The sequence below is a fragment of the Chiroxiphia lanceolata genome, chromosome 11 (assembly GCF_009829145.1).
Source record: "Chiroxiphia lanceolata isolate bChiLan1 chromosome 11, bChiLan1.pri, whole genome shotgun sequence".
NCBI classification, from domain to species: domain Eukaryota; kingdom Metazoa; phylum Chordata; class Aves; order Passeriformes; family Pipridae; genus Chiroxiphia; species Chiroxiphia lanceolata.
Genome location: NC_045647.1, coordinates 20,154,055 through 20,170,187, shown reverse-complemented (window position 1 = coordinate 20,170,187; position 16,133 = coordinate 20,154,055). Strand labels below are relative to the sequence as shown.

Here is a 16,133-nt window from a genome sequence, read left to right as displayed (position 1 = left end):
CTGAGCCCGGTGGAGAAATGGCAGATGGCCAGAGATAGCACACACCACTGTTCTCCCAGGGAACAATGAGGAGAGCTGGATCTTCCAGGCACAAGCTTTCAGGACAGCAAATTGTGCACAGAAAGGTGAGAAACACAAGGAGCTCATGTCCTCAAGGGGATGCTTTGCCTTCCCACAGCCCAGCTCCAGGACCAATAGCCCTCCTCTACCCAAGGTCCACACCTGGGTGAGAATGAAGATAAAAAATGCAGCTTTTCTATTTGTCTGTATCTTTGAGGTCTGTATTGGGAAAAAATTTATAGCCAGTAGGCAGTTCCATCTATGTTTGCAGTCTGGTGTGGGCTGGTGTGTCATTTCTTGGGAATCTTTTACTGCCAGCACCTATCAAACACTTTCAAGGAAGTAGCTTTCCCACAAAGCTGAAACTACTCTGCTGTTTTTTACTTCACTGGATTTATGCTTGTAAGGCAGAGCAGGCTGTGGGTGTTGGTGCTTTACCAAGCTTTTCAGCCACCAGAAGCTAAGTAATAAAGATCTCAGATCATTTGTTTGCAAATATTAATGGTTAATCCTTGAGTTATCAGAATTCAGTTTTGCTACAGTGGAAGTACAAGTTTTTGCACTGGAGAGCCAGACACGGGTGTTTGGGACACTACACAGGGTAAACCCCACAATCTCACCTATAAAACTACTGCAGTAGCATTAAATTAAAGGGCTGGGGTTTTGTTTGGGGTGGAAATGGCTTTTCTTCAATACAATCTCCTTGGCTCCAGCATAAGTGGAGATGTCTCAGAGCCTACAGGTAATTACCACAACAAAAATAGTATCCACAAATTAACTGCTGCTCCTAACTTCCTTCTCCCATTTGCTTCTAAGTCACACTAACATAATGCTGAAATCAGGAGTATTGCAGAGGAGGGCAAATGGGAGAAGGTAAAATAGAGAGCTAAGGAAGCAGAGGATTGACATTCCTCCCATAAGATGTGATCAGCAAAATGGTCACTCCCATAGGGAAAGCAGTGCTGGATGTACCTGTATGGGGAGCACACAGACACCCCTGGCTATTCCCAGCTGGAGCCACACCACCACTGGGGCTGCCCTGAGGTTTGCTGGGAATGCCTGACCCGCAGGGATCTGAGGAGCACAGATCACACTGGCTCTGGCACCTGCAACAGCTGCCACTGACAATCAGGAGCACGGCCAAGGCAGCAAATCCAGGGCCTTTGGTGCCCAGGATCCCCAGGGAACCCATGCATGGAAGCTGCTGCATTCCTGCCTTCCCCAGCACCTCAGTCCCAAAGAATGGGGAAGGGGTGGGAATCTTGCTTGCTAAGCCCAGCTCCATGCCATGGTGTAGCAGTGAGCCAGCCTGGGGTCCTCTGCTGCAGCATTTCCCTCCTTGCAGGGGCAGCGTTCACACAAAGAGCAGGGCTGGAGCAGTGGGGTTGCAAACGATCCCTTTCCAACTGAGTGAGACGTTCATGTCTGAACCTGACGGGAATCCTGCTCTCCCACACAGTAGCAGCTTTTTATCATAAGTACCATTTGACTTCCCAGATAAAATGTTTGTTTGCTTTCTTCCTTTTACAGCTGTAAAGAGCAACATTTAGACAAATATTTGACGGACAGATGGTCCAACAAGCCTGTCTAACTTGCAGAGGTGCCTACTTGCCTACTGTAAATGATGTCAGCATGAAAGCACTGGGTTCTCCTGCTCTGGAGGTGATGGACGCCCTTTCCAACCCCAGGATGGAGAGCAGAGGTCACTCACCTTCCTCCCGGCCTCGTTGTTGTGCAGGTTCATGAGCGTCCTCGCGTTTTGTTTGATCTCCCGGGCGTCCACAAAGACCTTGGCGAATCCGATCCCGTATCGGATGTCAGCGGAGCAGCCTCCCCATTTCCAGCCTTCCTCTTTGTGGTACTGTCCCTGTTTCTCCTTGTCACAGCCACAGTCACTCAGGTTGCCCTGCGTGCAGGCAGCAGTGATGGCATGTGCCACCCCGGCCGCGATGATGGCGTAGGTGAACGCGGCCTCTCTGCTCCCTGGAACGCAAAAAGGGACATAAATACAGGACACCTGAAAGGTAAGAACTGCCATAAACACGTGACAGCTGAAATGGAAAAACTGCCGTAAATATGTGGTACCTGAAATGGAAAAACTGCCATAAATACCCGATACCACACAGGGACATGAGATAGAAAACCAGGCAAGTTCCTGCGGGGCAAACATCAGAAGTTATTATTAGAAGTGGTATAAATCTGCAGGCCTCAGCAGGTCTCTACTCTTCTAAGTATTGATTTTGGTGGATGTTTGCTCTCTAAAATGATACTCTCCATGAGGGAGTCAGAGATAAAGTATTGTTGAGGCAACTTCATCTGTGTATTTCTAGGAGGTACTAGAAGCAGTCAAACTAAAATTTTAGAGAAAAAGGGTGGGGTGGCAAAGGCTTTAGCTCAAAAAAATAAGGAAGGAAAACAAAATAGGTGGAATTGGGGGGGTGAAATCACTAAAACCACCATATTTGACTTTTTAAAAAAATCACAGAATCACAGAATATGCTGAGTTGGAAGGGACCCACAAGGATTATCCAGTCCAACCCTTGGCCCTGCACAGGTCCATCCCCAAGAGTCACCCCCTGTGCCCCAGAGGATCATCCAAATGCTTCCTGAAATCATCTCAGAAGTCGGATTTTATTTATGAATTTAATTCTACACTAAAAGGGTTTTTCACAGTAAAACAATCTCTGCTGGACATCTTGTTCTGAAAGCATTTTAACTGAACTGGGACATTTTTGTCACATTGTGTCACAAAGCTTTCAACACTGACTCAATGAAATAAGTTTTGGATTTAATTTCAAATTTTCTCACAGGATGGAAAAAAATCCTGACCTGTTGAGAGTACCACGACCAAAGGAAGGTGAAGTGGAGCCTCACCAGAGGTCAAACCAATACTATTTTGTGCAATGAGGCTCTAAGGACAGGCTTCTCTTTGTTGGGGTGGGGGGGAGCTTCTCACTTGAAATCTAAGATCTGATTTATCTTCTTGAAGTTTTCTTGCATTCTGGTGTGTGGGTTTCCCACGGGTGGACCCTACAGGATCTGTGAGGCTTTTGGAACCAGTTCTCCTGAGAGAGGTATCTTCAACACCTAAGGAGGTTTGCAGAGGTTACCCACATGTATCAAACAGTGCTTTCAAAATGTTTGGATCTCTCAAACTAAGAACTTGCCCCTACTCTTATTTCTCCAATGACAGAATGTACCCTTGCATCAACAGGACCAGAACTGGGCTTTTAATTAGGAGAGTGCAGATGGAAAGATCCACTTCCCTTCTCCAGTTCTGGCAGACCTCAGCTGCTGGCAATAGTTCATTATACACAAAACAAGCCCATTTCTGCTGTTTATTGGATTTCACAAAAAAAAATAATCACTTGGGAGAGAAACCTAACAAGCAGCTCATTCTTGGCTACATCCCTTTCACGTATATGATCTAGATTGTCACTTCTAAAGAAAAATGTTCACTTCCTTATGTCAAGGAAGTAAAATGGAAAACAAGATGACATTATCACAAGCTGTTAATAGTCAACTTCATGCCCTTTCATTAGCATAGGCAATATTCCCATGGGTCCTGCTAAGCACTGTATTTGTTAAGGAACTGGTAGTCAAATATCAAACTTCCTCGAAGGATTCCTTGTTTCTCTTCATTAAAAAAAAATAAAAAATTTCATAAAATGTTGAATTGTTGTGACCGTGGAATTTGCAGATGAAGCTTTCTAGAACTCATGGCTTTTTATGAAAATATGAATGTGGCAGAGAAATCCCAGGCTTTAGGTGTTTTTGGAGCTGTGCTCTCAGAGCCCCTGTGGCTGTGAGGGGAGACCAGAGGAGGTGGGTGGAGGTGAGTCCCACTCCAAAGTGCATCCACCAGGACCAGCCAGGGCACCTTTCCAGTGCCTCCTCCAGTTTATACTCAACAATATCCTCACTGATTTAAGCCCAACACTATGAAAAATGCCCTCCTAAACAGGAGAGGTACAGTGAGAAGCCCCAGTTTTTCCCCTCAGAGGGAGCAGTGCTTTACACCAGGTTTCTGTTTCATGAACCACTACATGGGACATTGTTAAAAAAAGTATTTTTGAGTTGAAATTTTCATCTGGTTATTTTTTTTTTATTTTGATTGGATGATTTCTGTTCTAGCACAAGTTAATTTTAAGATCTAGAATAAAAACAACTGGGAGATCACTTTAATCTGACACACTTGATATTGTAAAGACCGAGCAGCTCTTTTGCTTCTCAGAGGGGAGAAAAACGCAACATAGAGAATATAAAACTAGTTAGTACCAGAAGAATCAGAATCCAATGTCAAGCTTGATCATAAATTATATTACATAAATTATTTTATAAGTTTGTCTTATATGGGGGTAAAGTTTAGCAGCTTTTGAAAATTTAGGAGATTACAAGGTAAACAAAGCAAGTGTCTGGAAGAATTGATCCAAGTAGGAAGTACCTTGGCACTTGTGTGTTATTGATAAAGTGACATGGGTTAGTCACACCTGCATCAGACTGTTCCTGTTTGCCATAAATTCACTTTTTTCAGTTGCATTACCCTTGCCTGGCTCCCAGAAATGTCAGCATGGGGGGAAGCTTGGTTCGTGTTGAGCCTCCTCTGTGATAGAGCTCTAGGCACCAAAACACTGTAATAGGGGAGCTATAATCAAACAGGGGGACATGAGGATGTTCCTGCCACTTTTAAATAGTCAATACTACTCCTGTACTTCAGATTTCAGCTGAAATGCCTGGAGGATCTCAGAGGGAAACACAGCTTCACCAAGGTATGGTCAGGCAAAGCTTTCTTTCCTTGAGTTTCTCCTGATGCTCTGGAACAGGTTGACCAAGGAAGTACTGCTCCTTATTCAGTCTACCTCAAAATATGGGTGGGTTAACATGCATTGCCTCATCATTTTTGGATTGATGAACAATTTGGGAAAATGACCTGATACGAACTTCTTTTATTTTCTTTCTTGTTTAATTTTCCAGTGCATCTGGCTGCCAACTTAGACCTGTGCCTTAATTTCCTTCTGAACATTTAGTAGAAAAATGTAAGGATCTTAGCATTAGAATGAGATAAGACTTGGATTTCAAAACAATACTGAAACCCTCTCATATTTACATTAAGCTGTAGGGGATGGTGACTGTAGCATCCCAAAATACTTCACAGGTGGACACAGCATTTCTAGTTCAGGAGGACAAAGAAATTTAGTAAAGCAGGAGATGTGGTACCAAAAACAGGATAAGGAAAGAACAGAACTGGCAAAAATGCATCACACCATGTGACACACAGAGCCCACTCTGGCTAATGACCAAGATAAAATCTTTCCTAGCAAAAATAATCAGAAGGCTGATTTTGAAGGGTTTTGCTCTTCTGCACAACTGAAAGAGTGTGGAAACCCCTAATCTGCAGTCACTACCTTCTGTAGATGACTAGAAACATCAGACCACAGCTGGAAGAGTAAACTATGTTTTCAGCACTGACATCAGAAAAGACCTTTTGGAGAGAGTTAAATAGAATGTACTCATTGCCATGAGCTACTCAAACTGCCTTGAGCAACTTTCTGATCTATTTTCTAGGTGTGGTTGGTGGAAACCCAGGAATTAAATCTTCTTTCACACAATTCCCACTGAATCTGTCCTTAAACTGCAATTGAACTTTAATCTATGGGGTTTTTCAAAGTAAAAACTTAATTTATAAATATTTACAATGAACAAATCAGTTGATCTTTATGGGAAGATGGGTGCAAATCATGATCCCAAGTGCTGGGTGAACTTCAGAGTTTTTTGTGGAGGCTTTTCCAGCAAGGGGGCACATAAAACCAGTGTGAAGAGTAAACTGGCATAAGAAGAAATTATGTGTGCCTGAGGCCCACAGAAGTTTCAGAGAAGGGTGGAGAGTCATCTATCACAGAATCCCAGAATGGTTTGGGTAGGAAGGGACTTTAAACCCATCTCATTCCACCTCCTGCCACGGGTAGGGACATCTTCCTCTAGCTCAGTCCAACCCGTTGGGTACAAGAATTCCAAGCTGTCCTTTCAGCTCCTGAATGGCACATTCTCCTCATTGTCTCAAATAAGCAAAGGCTGAACACGCTCCAGAGCTCAGCTCCAAGCACTGGACACTCCAAAGAAGGGTCCAGCACTGGCCTGGCAGAGGGGTGTGGGCTCTGACAGGCCTGGCTCTGCTCTCCACCCACCCCTGGGGCTGTCCTCAGCCCCAACAAGTGTTTCAGTGCTGTGTGAACATGGAGGCTTTTCTTCATGTGTTGGACATAAATATCTTCCTGCTCTTCCTATTTCTTTCTGGACTTCAGTGAGGTATTGGGGCACAATTATTTAGGGACTCACCGAGCCTCCTTCACCACTGCCACCCAGCAGGTCTTTGGCTGCCTCCACATCGCGTTCTTTTCCTCTCAGTCAGTTCAAAAGGGATGAGGATCATGGAAAATGTCCTCTTTTCATCTTTAATAGTTCTCTTTTGCAGATAAAGCAGATCTGGGCATTCAAATATTCTGGTATGTATTCAGTTGAAGGTTGGACTTAATGATCTTTTAGGTCCTTTCCAACCTTAATGATTCCATGATTCTCTACATTGTGTTGCAGCTCCCTTTGCTCTGATGGCAGATAGTTTGGCATTGATGGCTTCCAAAATTTCAGCAGCTCCACTCTGCTGCTGCAAAGCATCCTCCAAAACCCTGGAGTCCTGTCTGCAGACCCTTCACCAGGCAGCACATCTTCCCAAGCTGTCTTTGACTGTGAGTCTGAGCTCTGCACAGTCAACCACCCCCACGGAGAGACAGATGTCACAGGGGGATCATAGGCAAGTGAAAATATAAATATTATCAGGACAGGAGGCTCTCCCAACACTGAGCATAATTATACACAACCCAGGAAAACCTTGGAGCGTTAATCCTGCAAACACTCACATACATGTCTTTGCTTCTGGGTCTAAATGTTTGTTAGACTGGGTTTTGGCTGATCAGCAACTATATCAGCCTGTCTGTCAGCTGCAGAGAGGTTTCAATTCAGCTAACTTCGTATTATTTCAAGTTTAATCCTAAAATTTGAAATATTTTTAAAAACTTCATTCACACAGATTAGAAATGGGAATTGAGTTTTAAAAAAATGTCAGTACCTTGATGTTTCTTGGAAAACAAAACCTAAGCCTGCAAGATACAGAGTGGATTTACTTGCAGGAAGGCAGTAGGTGCTCAGCAGTTTAGGATCTGAGGGTGTTTCTAAACAGCCTGGCCTGCCCTATCAGTCCACTCATAAATTGACTAAGCTGTGAAATAAAAAAAAGACAAATTTCTGTTTATCTCACTGGAAAACACGGGTTGTATTTTCTGCTATTTTAAGCCAAAGGGTCAGAGAGGGAGTTATCTGCAGTGACATGAGCTGAAATATGATTGGGAAAATATAAAGATGGAAAACACAGCTCACCTTGCCAATTATGTGCCACAGCTCACATTACTTCTCATCTCTCTATAGAGGTCATAACTCACAGCCAGGGAAAACGAAGAGCAGAACTCATCCTCTGCCTACTTTGGGAAGTGCCTCCTCCTTCCTTGGAAGACTATGTATGGTCTTGCAGGTTTTTTTTATTTTTATCTTTCTTTAACCTAGCCTGAGTGATTAATAAGAATGGTAGCTTAAAAAAAAACATTGGAGTATCCTCATTCTATTTTTTTCTTCCCCTTCTGTTTAAAGTTTGGGGACTTGGTGCCTAAAAATATTGTACTCACTTCGAAATGTTGGTTCCCCATAAATCAGCAGTGTGGCTTCACAAAGATTAGTACCAATAAATAAAATAAATAGAGTTGCTTTAGGAGGCATTTGAGATTTTGGGGGGTTTAGTCACTGCCCACTTTCACAAGCTAAAGTTTCTTTCATCAACACATGAAATTCTTGGAGAGGAAACACTCCAGGTACAGTGATTACTTTGGAAAATACCTTCTTTAAACTTATAAAGTTGCTCCTCAAGGCACGTGCATTACAGAAATCACAGCCAGTATTCGGGGAGGTCAAACAAGTCTCCCCTTTTGAGAGGGCTCTGAGCCCCCCAGAGCCCCTGAGACAGGAGATCTCCTGCCTCTCTCACAAAACACAGTCTTGCTGTTTCTCTGGAACATGTACTCACAAGACACATCTGAAGGCAGGTATGAAAACCTTCTGATGGGAATTCCAACTGCAGTGACCTTGGGGCAATGTTTTATCTTACTGTGACAGTCCCTGCTGAGAAAGATTGACTTTTTGGCATAAAGTAGCGTGCTCAGGTTTGGATGATCAGGCCATATTTCTGCCTGGCCTCTGTTTTGCCTGTAAATAAGTGTTCTCCTACAAGACACTGACAGTAAAAACTGTTTATAAGATCTGGAAACTTAGCACTGAAATTCATACTCTGACAGTGCTTGAGTAGATAGCAACACTCCTGTTAATTACAAAATTTTTTTTCTTGTATATATTGGGAAATTCATAAGCCAGTGGTTCAGAAAACAGAGTATTTATCAATCTTACCTCTAAATATTGACCAAACTGAATAGTGCAGCAGCACCTAGAACCTAGTTTCTCACAGACCTGTCCAAGTAATCTTCTATGCAACACAAAAACAACAAGGATTTTCCTGCCAGAGTTCAAGGAGCATTGGGACAATGCTCTCAGGGACAGAGTGGGATTTTGGGGTGTGTCCCTGTGCAGGGACAAGAGTTGGACTCAATGATCCTTGTGGGTCCCTTCCAGCTCAGGATACTCTATGATTCTACCAGTGGTTGTTTACTCGGTCTCTTCTTTCGTAATTCAAAGAATCAGACTTTAAAACCTGACACACGAGACTACAGCAGTTTTCAAAATCAAAAAGCTCAACAAAAATAATCGAAGGTTAAATCCTTTCTTGAACCCACCTGTAATGGGATGTTTTCAAAAGTGTTTGTCTATAACACAGAGGCAACAGGAAGTTTTACTCTCACCTTTTCTATTTTTTTTTTTTCTATTAAATCTACCAGGCCAGAGAGGAGAATGCCCTGGATCTTGTTCTCTTTCCCATACCAGCAAGAGCTATTCCTGACAGCTACTGCACAAAGCTAGCTAAGGATTTGGCTTGTAAGACAGTTGCCATTTGCTTCAATAGGCAGCAGTGGGAATGTCCCCTCTTCCTTTGCGTTGTTCAAGCCATAGAAGTTGATTCTAATAAATGGAATAAATAAATACAGTGCAGTGTATCAAGGAAAGCCAACAGCCTCTCCTGGTTTAATGTTGCATCTGGATACACCTGGAATGACCCCCGGGTCAAAGGCATTGGGCACAATGTGCAGAGGGGCTGAGCTGCCCAGCTGGGCTTGGAAGTTTCAAGACTAGTTTGTCCACGTGGATTCTTGTTTTGATTGCAGCTTTCCTTATTCCCATGAGTAACATCAGCTGATGATACTGAAGCATTTTCCAGTGCACAAGGAAGCAAAGAACTGACACCTTTGGATAAAACCAGTTTTGCTGTAACATCCTTTTCAGGCCACCACATCTCCACAGCCCCTGCCCTCCTCCATCCTCCCCCACGCAGGGGCCAGGGCAGCTTCTGCAGGGCTGCAGTGCAGATCCCACAGATCTGCTCTGAAGTGAGTTTCCCCTTTGCTGTGTCGCTTTGTCAAGATGCAGTCAAACAGTTTGTGCTGTTTTCACTTGGCAAGTCTCATTTAATAGTGGCAGGGCTGCTCCCTTAGGGAAAAAGCACATGGGTTTTGATTTCTGTCCTATGATGCCAATACAGTGCTGTCCTCCAGATCCCATGAAATGTAGGCACATCCCAAGGCAGTTATTTGAGACAGTTACTGTCACAAACAGCAAAGTTACTGTTCACCACCTGTTCACAAGGTTGCAAAAGGGCCACTGAGGCACCTGATGAAAAGCCTTCGCTGCAGCACTTGCTCCTTCTGTGATCATCAGAGCCCAAATCTGATTTTCAGATTCTATCAAAGGCTCCACTGGTTGTTCAGATCTTTAGGCTTGAACCACATTTCACCTGAAGAGAGGTGGGCAGGAGGCTTTTGGCCTATTGTGCTTTAAAGCCGCGGTTTGGACTGTGGACGTCTCCAGGAACAGAACTGCTGACCACTGTAACAAATGTATTTGTTGTTAAGTGTGTCCATAATTGCAGTGTTGCATCATCTCCATGGTTATTTTAAAAATTCTCTTTGTGACTTTACATTATTAATAAGGTGTCTACGGAATTGTCTAGAAAAAAGATCCTTGTGTGGATCTTGATTGTGAGTTTCTCATTTCCAAGTCCTCAGCTGGAGCAAACTGGTGTCACTTTTACTCTGTTATTTCTCTCCGTGTTATTGGCACTATTGTCACCAGCTGTCATGATAAGATATCCACAGAATGGCAGTAGGGAAGAATCTCTCTTTTGAAGGACAAACTAGACAAAATGAAGCACGGCTCTGACGAGCTGGAAACTCAAGCCTGTGATCACAAATAGGCCTTATGATGCATGGATGAGTTTAAATGGTTGCTTCCTATAACTCTACAAATACACTACCACTGGTGGATTGATTATATGTAATTTTAAAAAACACACGTGCTACAGATTAGAACAGGAAAATGTTTGATGCTCTCTTTACTGATTTCCAAGTGTGTCAGCTGTGTTGCTGTTTTAAAAACAGGGAAAGAGGAACACAGAGCAGAGTGCCATGATCAGCCACACAACGGTAGGGCCATGAGGAGAACTCACACCTCCTGAATCACCCTGAGTGGCAACAAGAGAACTGAGATAATTTGGGTACATTTATATAACATTCATAAAACAGGTTACCCAGTAAGGCTAAAGAAACCTGGTTTAGAAGAGATTTGGGCTTGCTGTGTCATCAAAATTGTGGCTGGGAAATAGTTCACAGAATCTGTGGTATCCAAGGGAACTTATTTGTATGGACTGACACACACAAATCCCATTAGCATAAGAGTTACTTAGGCACATCCTCCTAAATTGATCTCAGCCTCTGCTCGCTGCACGTGCCCGGCTGAGCCACATTTCTGTCATTCTGAAGTCATCTCCTAATCATAGAGAGAGTCCATCAGTGCCACTCCAGAGGCAGGGAGGGAGGAATGAGCTCATGTGTGGCTCACTGACTTTATTGCAAGTGGCAAGACAAAGGTGCCCCACGTACTTCCCAGGTAACAACTCTGAGGGTGCAACTGCCTGAAAAATACAACCAGTTGTTGAATGCTAGAAAAGGTGCTAATGTTTAGTTGCTGTTGGAATAGTGTTTTGTAACACCCTCTAATTAAAAAAGCAACAAGGGCACAGTATCTTTGCCTAACGGTTTCCTGGACTGTTCTTGTGCAGAGTCACCTTGAAACAGCTGCTATAGGGTATATGGCCCTTCATGTCACACACCTCTTTACTATTTAGGGTGAGGCACTCAGGCCTGAACTCCTCCTATTTGTGGTCATCAAATTTGACTTATGGCTTTATGGCACACAGGTTTTATCCTTTTTAACCAGAGTGACATATTATTTCTCTGGAATATACTCTGTAACCTAGAGCACACCCTGACAGAGATCCAAGGGAAAGAAAGACCCATAAGGAACCTGCTTTTTCCTTATAGCCATAGAAAGATGAGCTATGTCAGACATTCAAGGTTTCTATGCCTGCTGATAGGGAAGAAGCAGAAGAACAAGGAGACGACCTGAGCAGGAGTGGTTACACTATAATATTTTGTGGTGTTTGAGAGCCTGAGTACTTTTACCCTTGAGACCCCAGGAATGCCTGTGCACAAATAAAATTCACCACTGGATTTTAAATCTCTGTGATTTTTATAAAAGTTTACTTTAAAATTTAAATATATAACCTGTTTAAATTTGAATGGTTTGGGTATTCTTTAAATGAGTTTTATAATTTGGATGCCATTCAACTCTTGACTGTGTTCTGAAACCAACGAGGAATTTGCCCTATCCATCTTAGCTCATAATGGATAGATAGAACATATTAAGAGTTATCACCTCAAAAACAGATCAAAGTCTACTTCCTTTAATATTGACTTTCTTTAAAAGGACCTAAATATAACCCACTAGCTAAATAATTCAATTTTCGGACGGAGGAAAGGAACTGAGAGCATGTTTATACAACAGACCACAATAACTCCACAGTTTTCTGATTTGTTGGAGAAGAAAAAAAATCCTTCTCACATTTTCTGTTTAAGGAAATGTTACTCTTAGACTAAATGAGCCCAAACCTGTCAGCCATCCAAATGGACTCTTCACTGACATGCCACTAAGTGGCAAACACCTGCATACATCACTGACAGGAAGAGCTCAGCTCAAGGAACAGAAACAATGAGCTAATCTCAATAAATGGTCCTTTTTCAGATGTTTCACAATGTTGTGCAGGGGGCTTTTTACCTTCTCTACTTGAGTCATTCTTATTATCAAAGATGTTGAAAGGTGGGGCTTTCAAACCCAGCCACGTTGTTCCCTTTCTGTTCTTTCCCTAAATATCACCAAGTTCTGGAAAATATACATATCAGTGTGCACTGATGTGATAAAATACACATTCAGTGTCCTCAGGAGTTCCAGAGCAGAGCAGCAAGGCTGTACCTCTGCATTTCACAGGAATGCAAGGAACGAGGTACTAGGGACATATCCTGCCATAGATCAAACAGTGCCTGGAGCCAGTCCAGAGGGTTTCCCCACAGCTGCTCAGGGCTCTTCTTGCTTCTGTTCTCAGTCCCTTCTTCCACTCTCATCAAATAGACATGTCTTCTATCACTCTGAGCATTGTTAAATGGGGTTTCTGGTTTTATGCAACTACGCTGTAGATGGGGAAGAGACCAGGAGGCCTCAAGACTGGAAACCATAGAGCCCAACTTCAACTTCTGGATGCAGAATGTGGTGCTGTGAGTGATTAGCTTTCAATGGTGGCTCTAGAAATGACTAACCTATATTTGGGAAACACTTCCTCAGTCTTTGTATTTTAAGTGTTGTGGAATCAAAAAAAAAAAAAAAACCAAAACCAAGTAAACTCCACCACTATGTGTTTTGCAGAACAGGGGTATGAGAGTTTCAACCTCACCTGTGTATTGTGTTTTTCATTATTAATGCTGGTTCAGTTCAGAATTTTGATATATTTTGTACTGCTGCAGTACATGAAAACACAGAAACTGGAAATGGGTTCTTCTGCCTGTTGATTGGAAGTGTTTGCAAAAGCCCTGACATCTCAAACCAGAACACATCTGCTCTTTCTGCTGGGAAAGAGGGCACTGGATACAGCTGCTATAGGATAACTATTTTGTGTGGGGGGAATCCCTCACAATGACTCTGGTTGTTGCACCTTAGTCCCACCAGCTACAAACATGAGGTCAGTGTCGCTGTGGAGGTGCCTGCACCCCAGAAGTGTAATTCCAGCTCTGCTCAGCATTCTGAGCACTGCCTTCAACCAGAACCTTTTATCCATCCCTAAGTACATGACTAAGGCAGCTGCCCCATGCCCACAAATGCAAAACCTTTTGGAAAGGATTTGTGAAAGCAGGACAGTGCAGTCCCATGGTGGAAGTGAACCACAGTCAGGTGCCCTGCCAGGAGGCAGCAGGGATGTCAGTCACATTGGTGACGACAGCCAGAGCTCAGGTGCTGGTCCTGCCCTGGCACAAGCTGTGTGATCCAGCTGATCTTTCCCAAACCAACAGCCGTGTCCTGTGACACCCCCATCTCACACCTCCGCTGCCCACTTTCGGTGTCCTGCGGGTGGCAACCCATCAATGACAAGCAGAGAGCCAACGTACCCACTTTGAGCTCCTTCCCGAAGACGGTCCTCTCTCCCAGGGCAGAGCAGTTCCAGCGCCCGTTGCGGAACTGGAACTGGCATTCGTTGATGCCCATTTGGGACCCCTCTCCGATGACGATGATCGCGTCGGGCCTGCTCTGGCAGATCGCCCGCTGCCGGGGGGCGAGCCCCGGGATCTTGTTACAGATGATGCTCGCTCCCAGAGCCACCACCGAGGAAAAACCCCTGCAACGACAGGACACCAGAGCTGGCTGAGGGGAGGCTCGTACCCGCGGCAGACGCAGCACCCCGCTGCTTTCCCGAGCTGCAGGGCCCGGCTTTGGCAGGTGCCCCCGGAAAACACCCGCCTTTCCCCCTGTCGCTTCCCTCTCCCTCTCTCCAAGCCAAGGCAAAGATAAGGAGAGCGCGGGCTCCTGCCAAAACGGGACCAAACTTCCTCGTTGGTGAATTAAAGCGCATGCAGCGGCGTTGCGTGCCCGGGCCACGCACAGACAACGGGCTGGGAGGGTTTTCCCAAACCTGTCCAACAGTTAGAGGAAGGAGGGAGGGAAGGCGGACAACCCTGCCCGCTGGCCGCGCCGCCTTCTCCCGCACCGAGCGCACCTGGACGGGCCGGGGATGCTGCGGGACCGAAGCGCCGCCACCCTCCCTGCGCCCCGCTCGGTGCGGGAGGAGGCGGGTCCGCCGGCGGAGCCGCCGAGGGATGTACCCTGGCGGGGGCAGGTACCCAGCAGGGACATCCAGCCCCGGGGACAGCCGGCCGGGGCGGGGAAAGGCCAGCTGCCCGGGCGTCCCCCCGGGTGTCCCCCCGGCAGGGACCGCCGCCCGGCCCCTCGCAGCCCCGCACATGGCCGGGGCCGCCACCTCGCCCCGAGATGCGCGGGCTTTACCTGTCTTCTGAGAAATAATCGTGATCACCACCATCATCGCTTTTTTTTTTTTTTTTTTTTTTTTTGAGACTTCCCGAGTTAAATAGTAACAGGTCTGGACAGGTTGGGCTGAGCGCGAGTGAGAGCGCGATTGTTATAAAAGAAAGAGGGAAGAAAAAAAAAAAAAGTTACTCACCCAATCTTGATATACACAATCCCCAGGCTCAGGAAGATGTGGAAGATCCAGCGCCTTGTTTTCCTGTTCATATTCCTTGCTTGCCGTGGCTCAGACCAACCCGCGAAACGATGCCCGGCGCGCTGGGGGCCGTTCCGTGCCGTGCCGTGCCGGTCCGTCGCTGGCGGTGCCGCGGTCACGGCCGCCCGGCCAAGCGGGGCAGCCCCCGCCGCGCCCCGCAGCACCCGCCGCTCCGCGCCGAGCCCCCACCGCCTCTCACCATGGCCCCGCCGGGGCTCCCCCGCTCCGAGCCCCGCGCCGGCTGCGCTGCTGGCACAGGAGCGCGGCGTGCGGGATGGGCTGCGGGGTCCTGCGAGCGCCGGCCGCGTCCCCACCTTCAATGGGAATTGTCTCACTCTCTTCTCTCTTCTCCCCCCCCCCTTTCCCCCCCCCCCCCTTTCTCTCTTTTTCAGCTACTTGGGCGTGTTCTCCTCAGGAGGGAGTTGTCCAGCCGGGGTGGGGGGTAGGGGGGGAAGAAAGGCGGGGAGGTGGGAAGAAGGGGAACCAGGAATTGCAGACGGATCACCTGCCTGCAGGGAGGCTCAGGGCGATCCTCCTCCTGCGGGCACGGCCCGGGGAAACACGGCGGGGACTCCGGGGAGTGTCACCGGGGGGCGCCCCCGGGGCTGGCCCCGGCCCGCCGGGCGGCATTGGGGCCGCCGCGCCCGGCTCGGCCCGCACCCCGCACCCCGCGCCGCTCCGCGCCCGCACCGCGGCCAAGGCTTTGACTCCGCGCTCGCCACCCGCTCGCCGGGGCCGCAGAGCACCTGGGGCCGGTTTTATGCGTGTGCCCCGACGCTCCTCCCCTCGCTCTGCCTCCCCGCAGCCTCCCCGCGCCGGGTGAGCCCCGGGCGGCCGAGCATCCCCGCAGCGCCGCCCCGTCCCGCACCGCGGGGAGAGGCGGCACCGGCAGGTGCGGCCTCCGGCGGGCAAGAGCGAGCCCCGTGTGCCCGCAGTGCCCTCCCCGCTGGTTTTGTGACTGATCCGTCCAGTGACAGAGGCAGGGCTCGGTCCCGCCGGGCCCCCGTGGCCGTGGGTTCACGTCGGGTGTCCGCGGCCCGAGCCCACGGGGGGGGCAGAGCGGGAGGTGCGGGCGCTCCGCGGGGAGGGGGACCGGCCCGGCAGAGAGGAGGATCCCGTCTCCTCGTTGCGGGAATTTACACGGATATGGTGACTATTTTATTATCCACTTCAAATATTTCTAACAGGG

At 47.0% G+C, this 16,133-nt stretch overlaps 1 protein-coding gene across 1 annotated transcript in view; it reads right to left on the bottom strand.

Moving 5' to 3' along the window:
* WNT7A (Wnt family member 7A) overlaps positions 1-15,570 on the bottom strand; it is a 40,503-nt gene extending 24,933 nt beyond the window's left edge. The window contains exons 1-3 of the mRNA XM_032699324.1: positions 14,885-15,570; positions 13,818-14,044; positions 1,772-2,043 (exon numbers count right to left, since the gene is read on the bottom strand). Of these exons, the coding sequence (XP_032555215.1) occupies positions 1,772-2,043; positions 13,818-14,044; positions 14,885-14,955 (570 nt within the window). The 5' untranslated portion in view covers positions 14,956-15,570. The remainder of the gene's footprint in view (positions 1-1,771; positions 2,044-13,817; positions 14,045-14,884) is intronic.
* Positions 15,571-16,133: the final 563 nt, after the last annotated feature.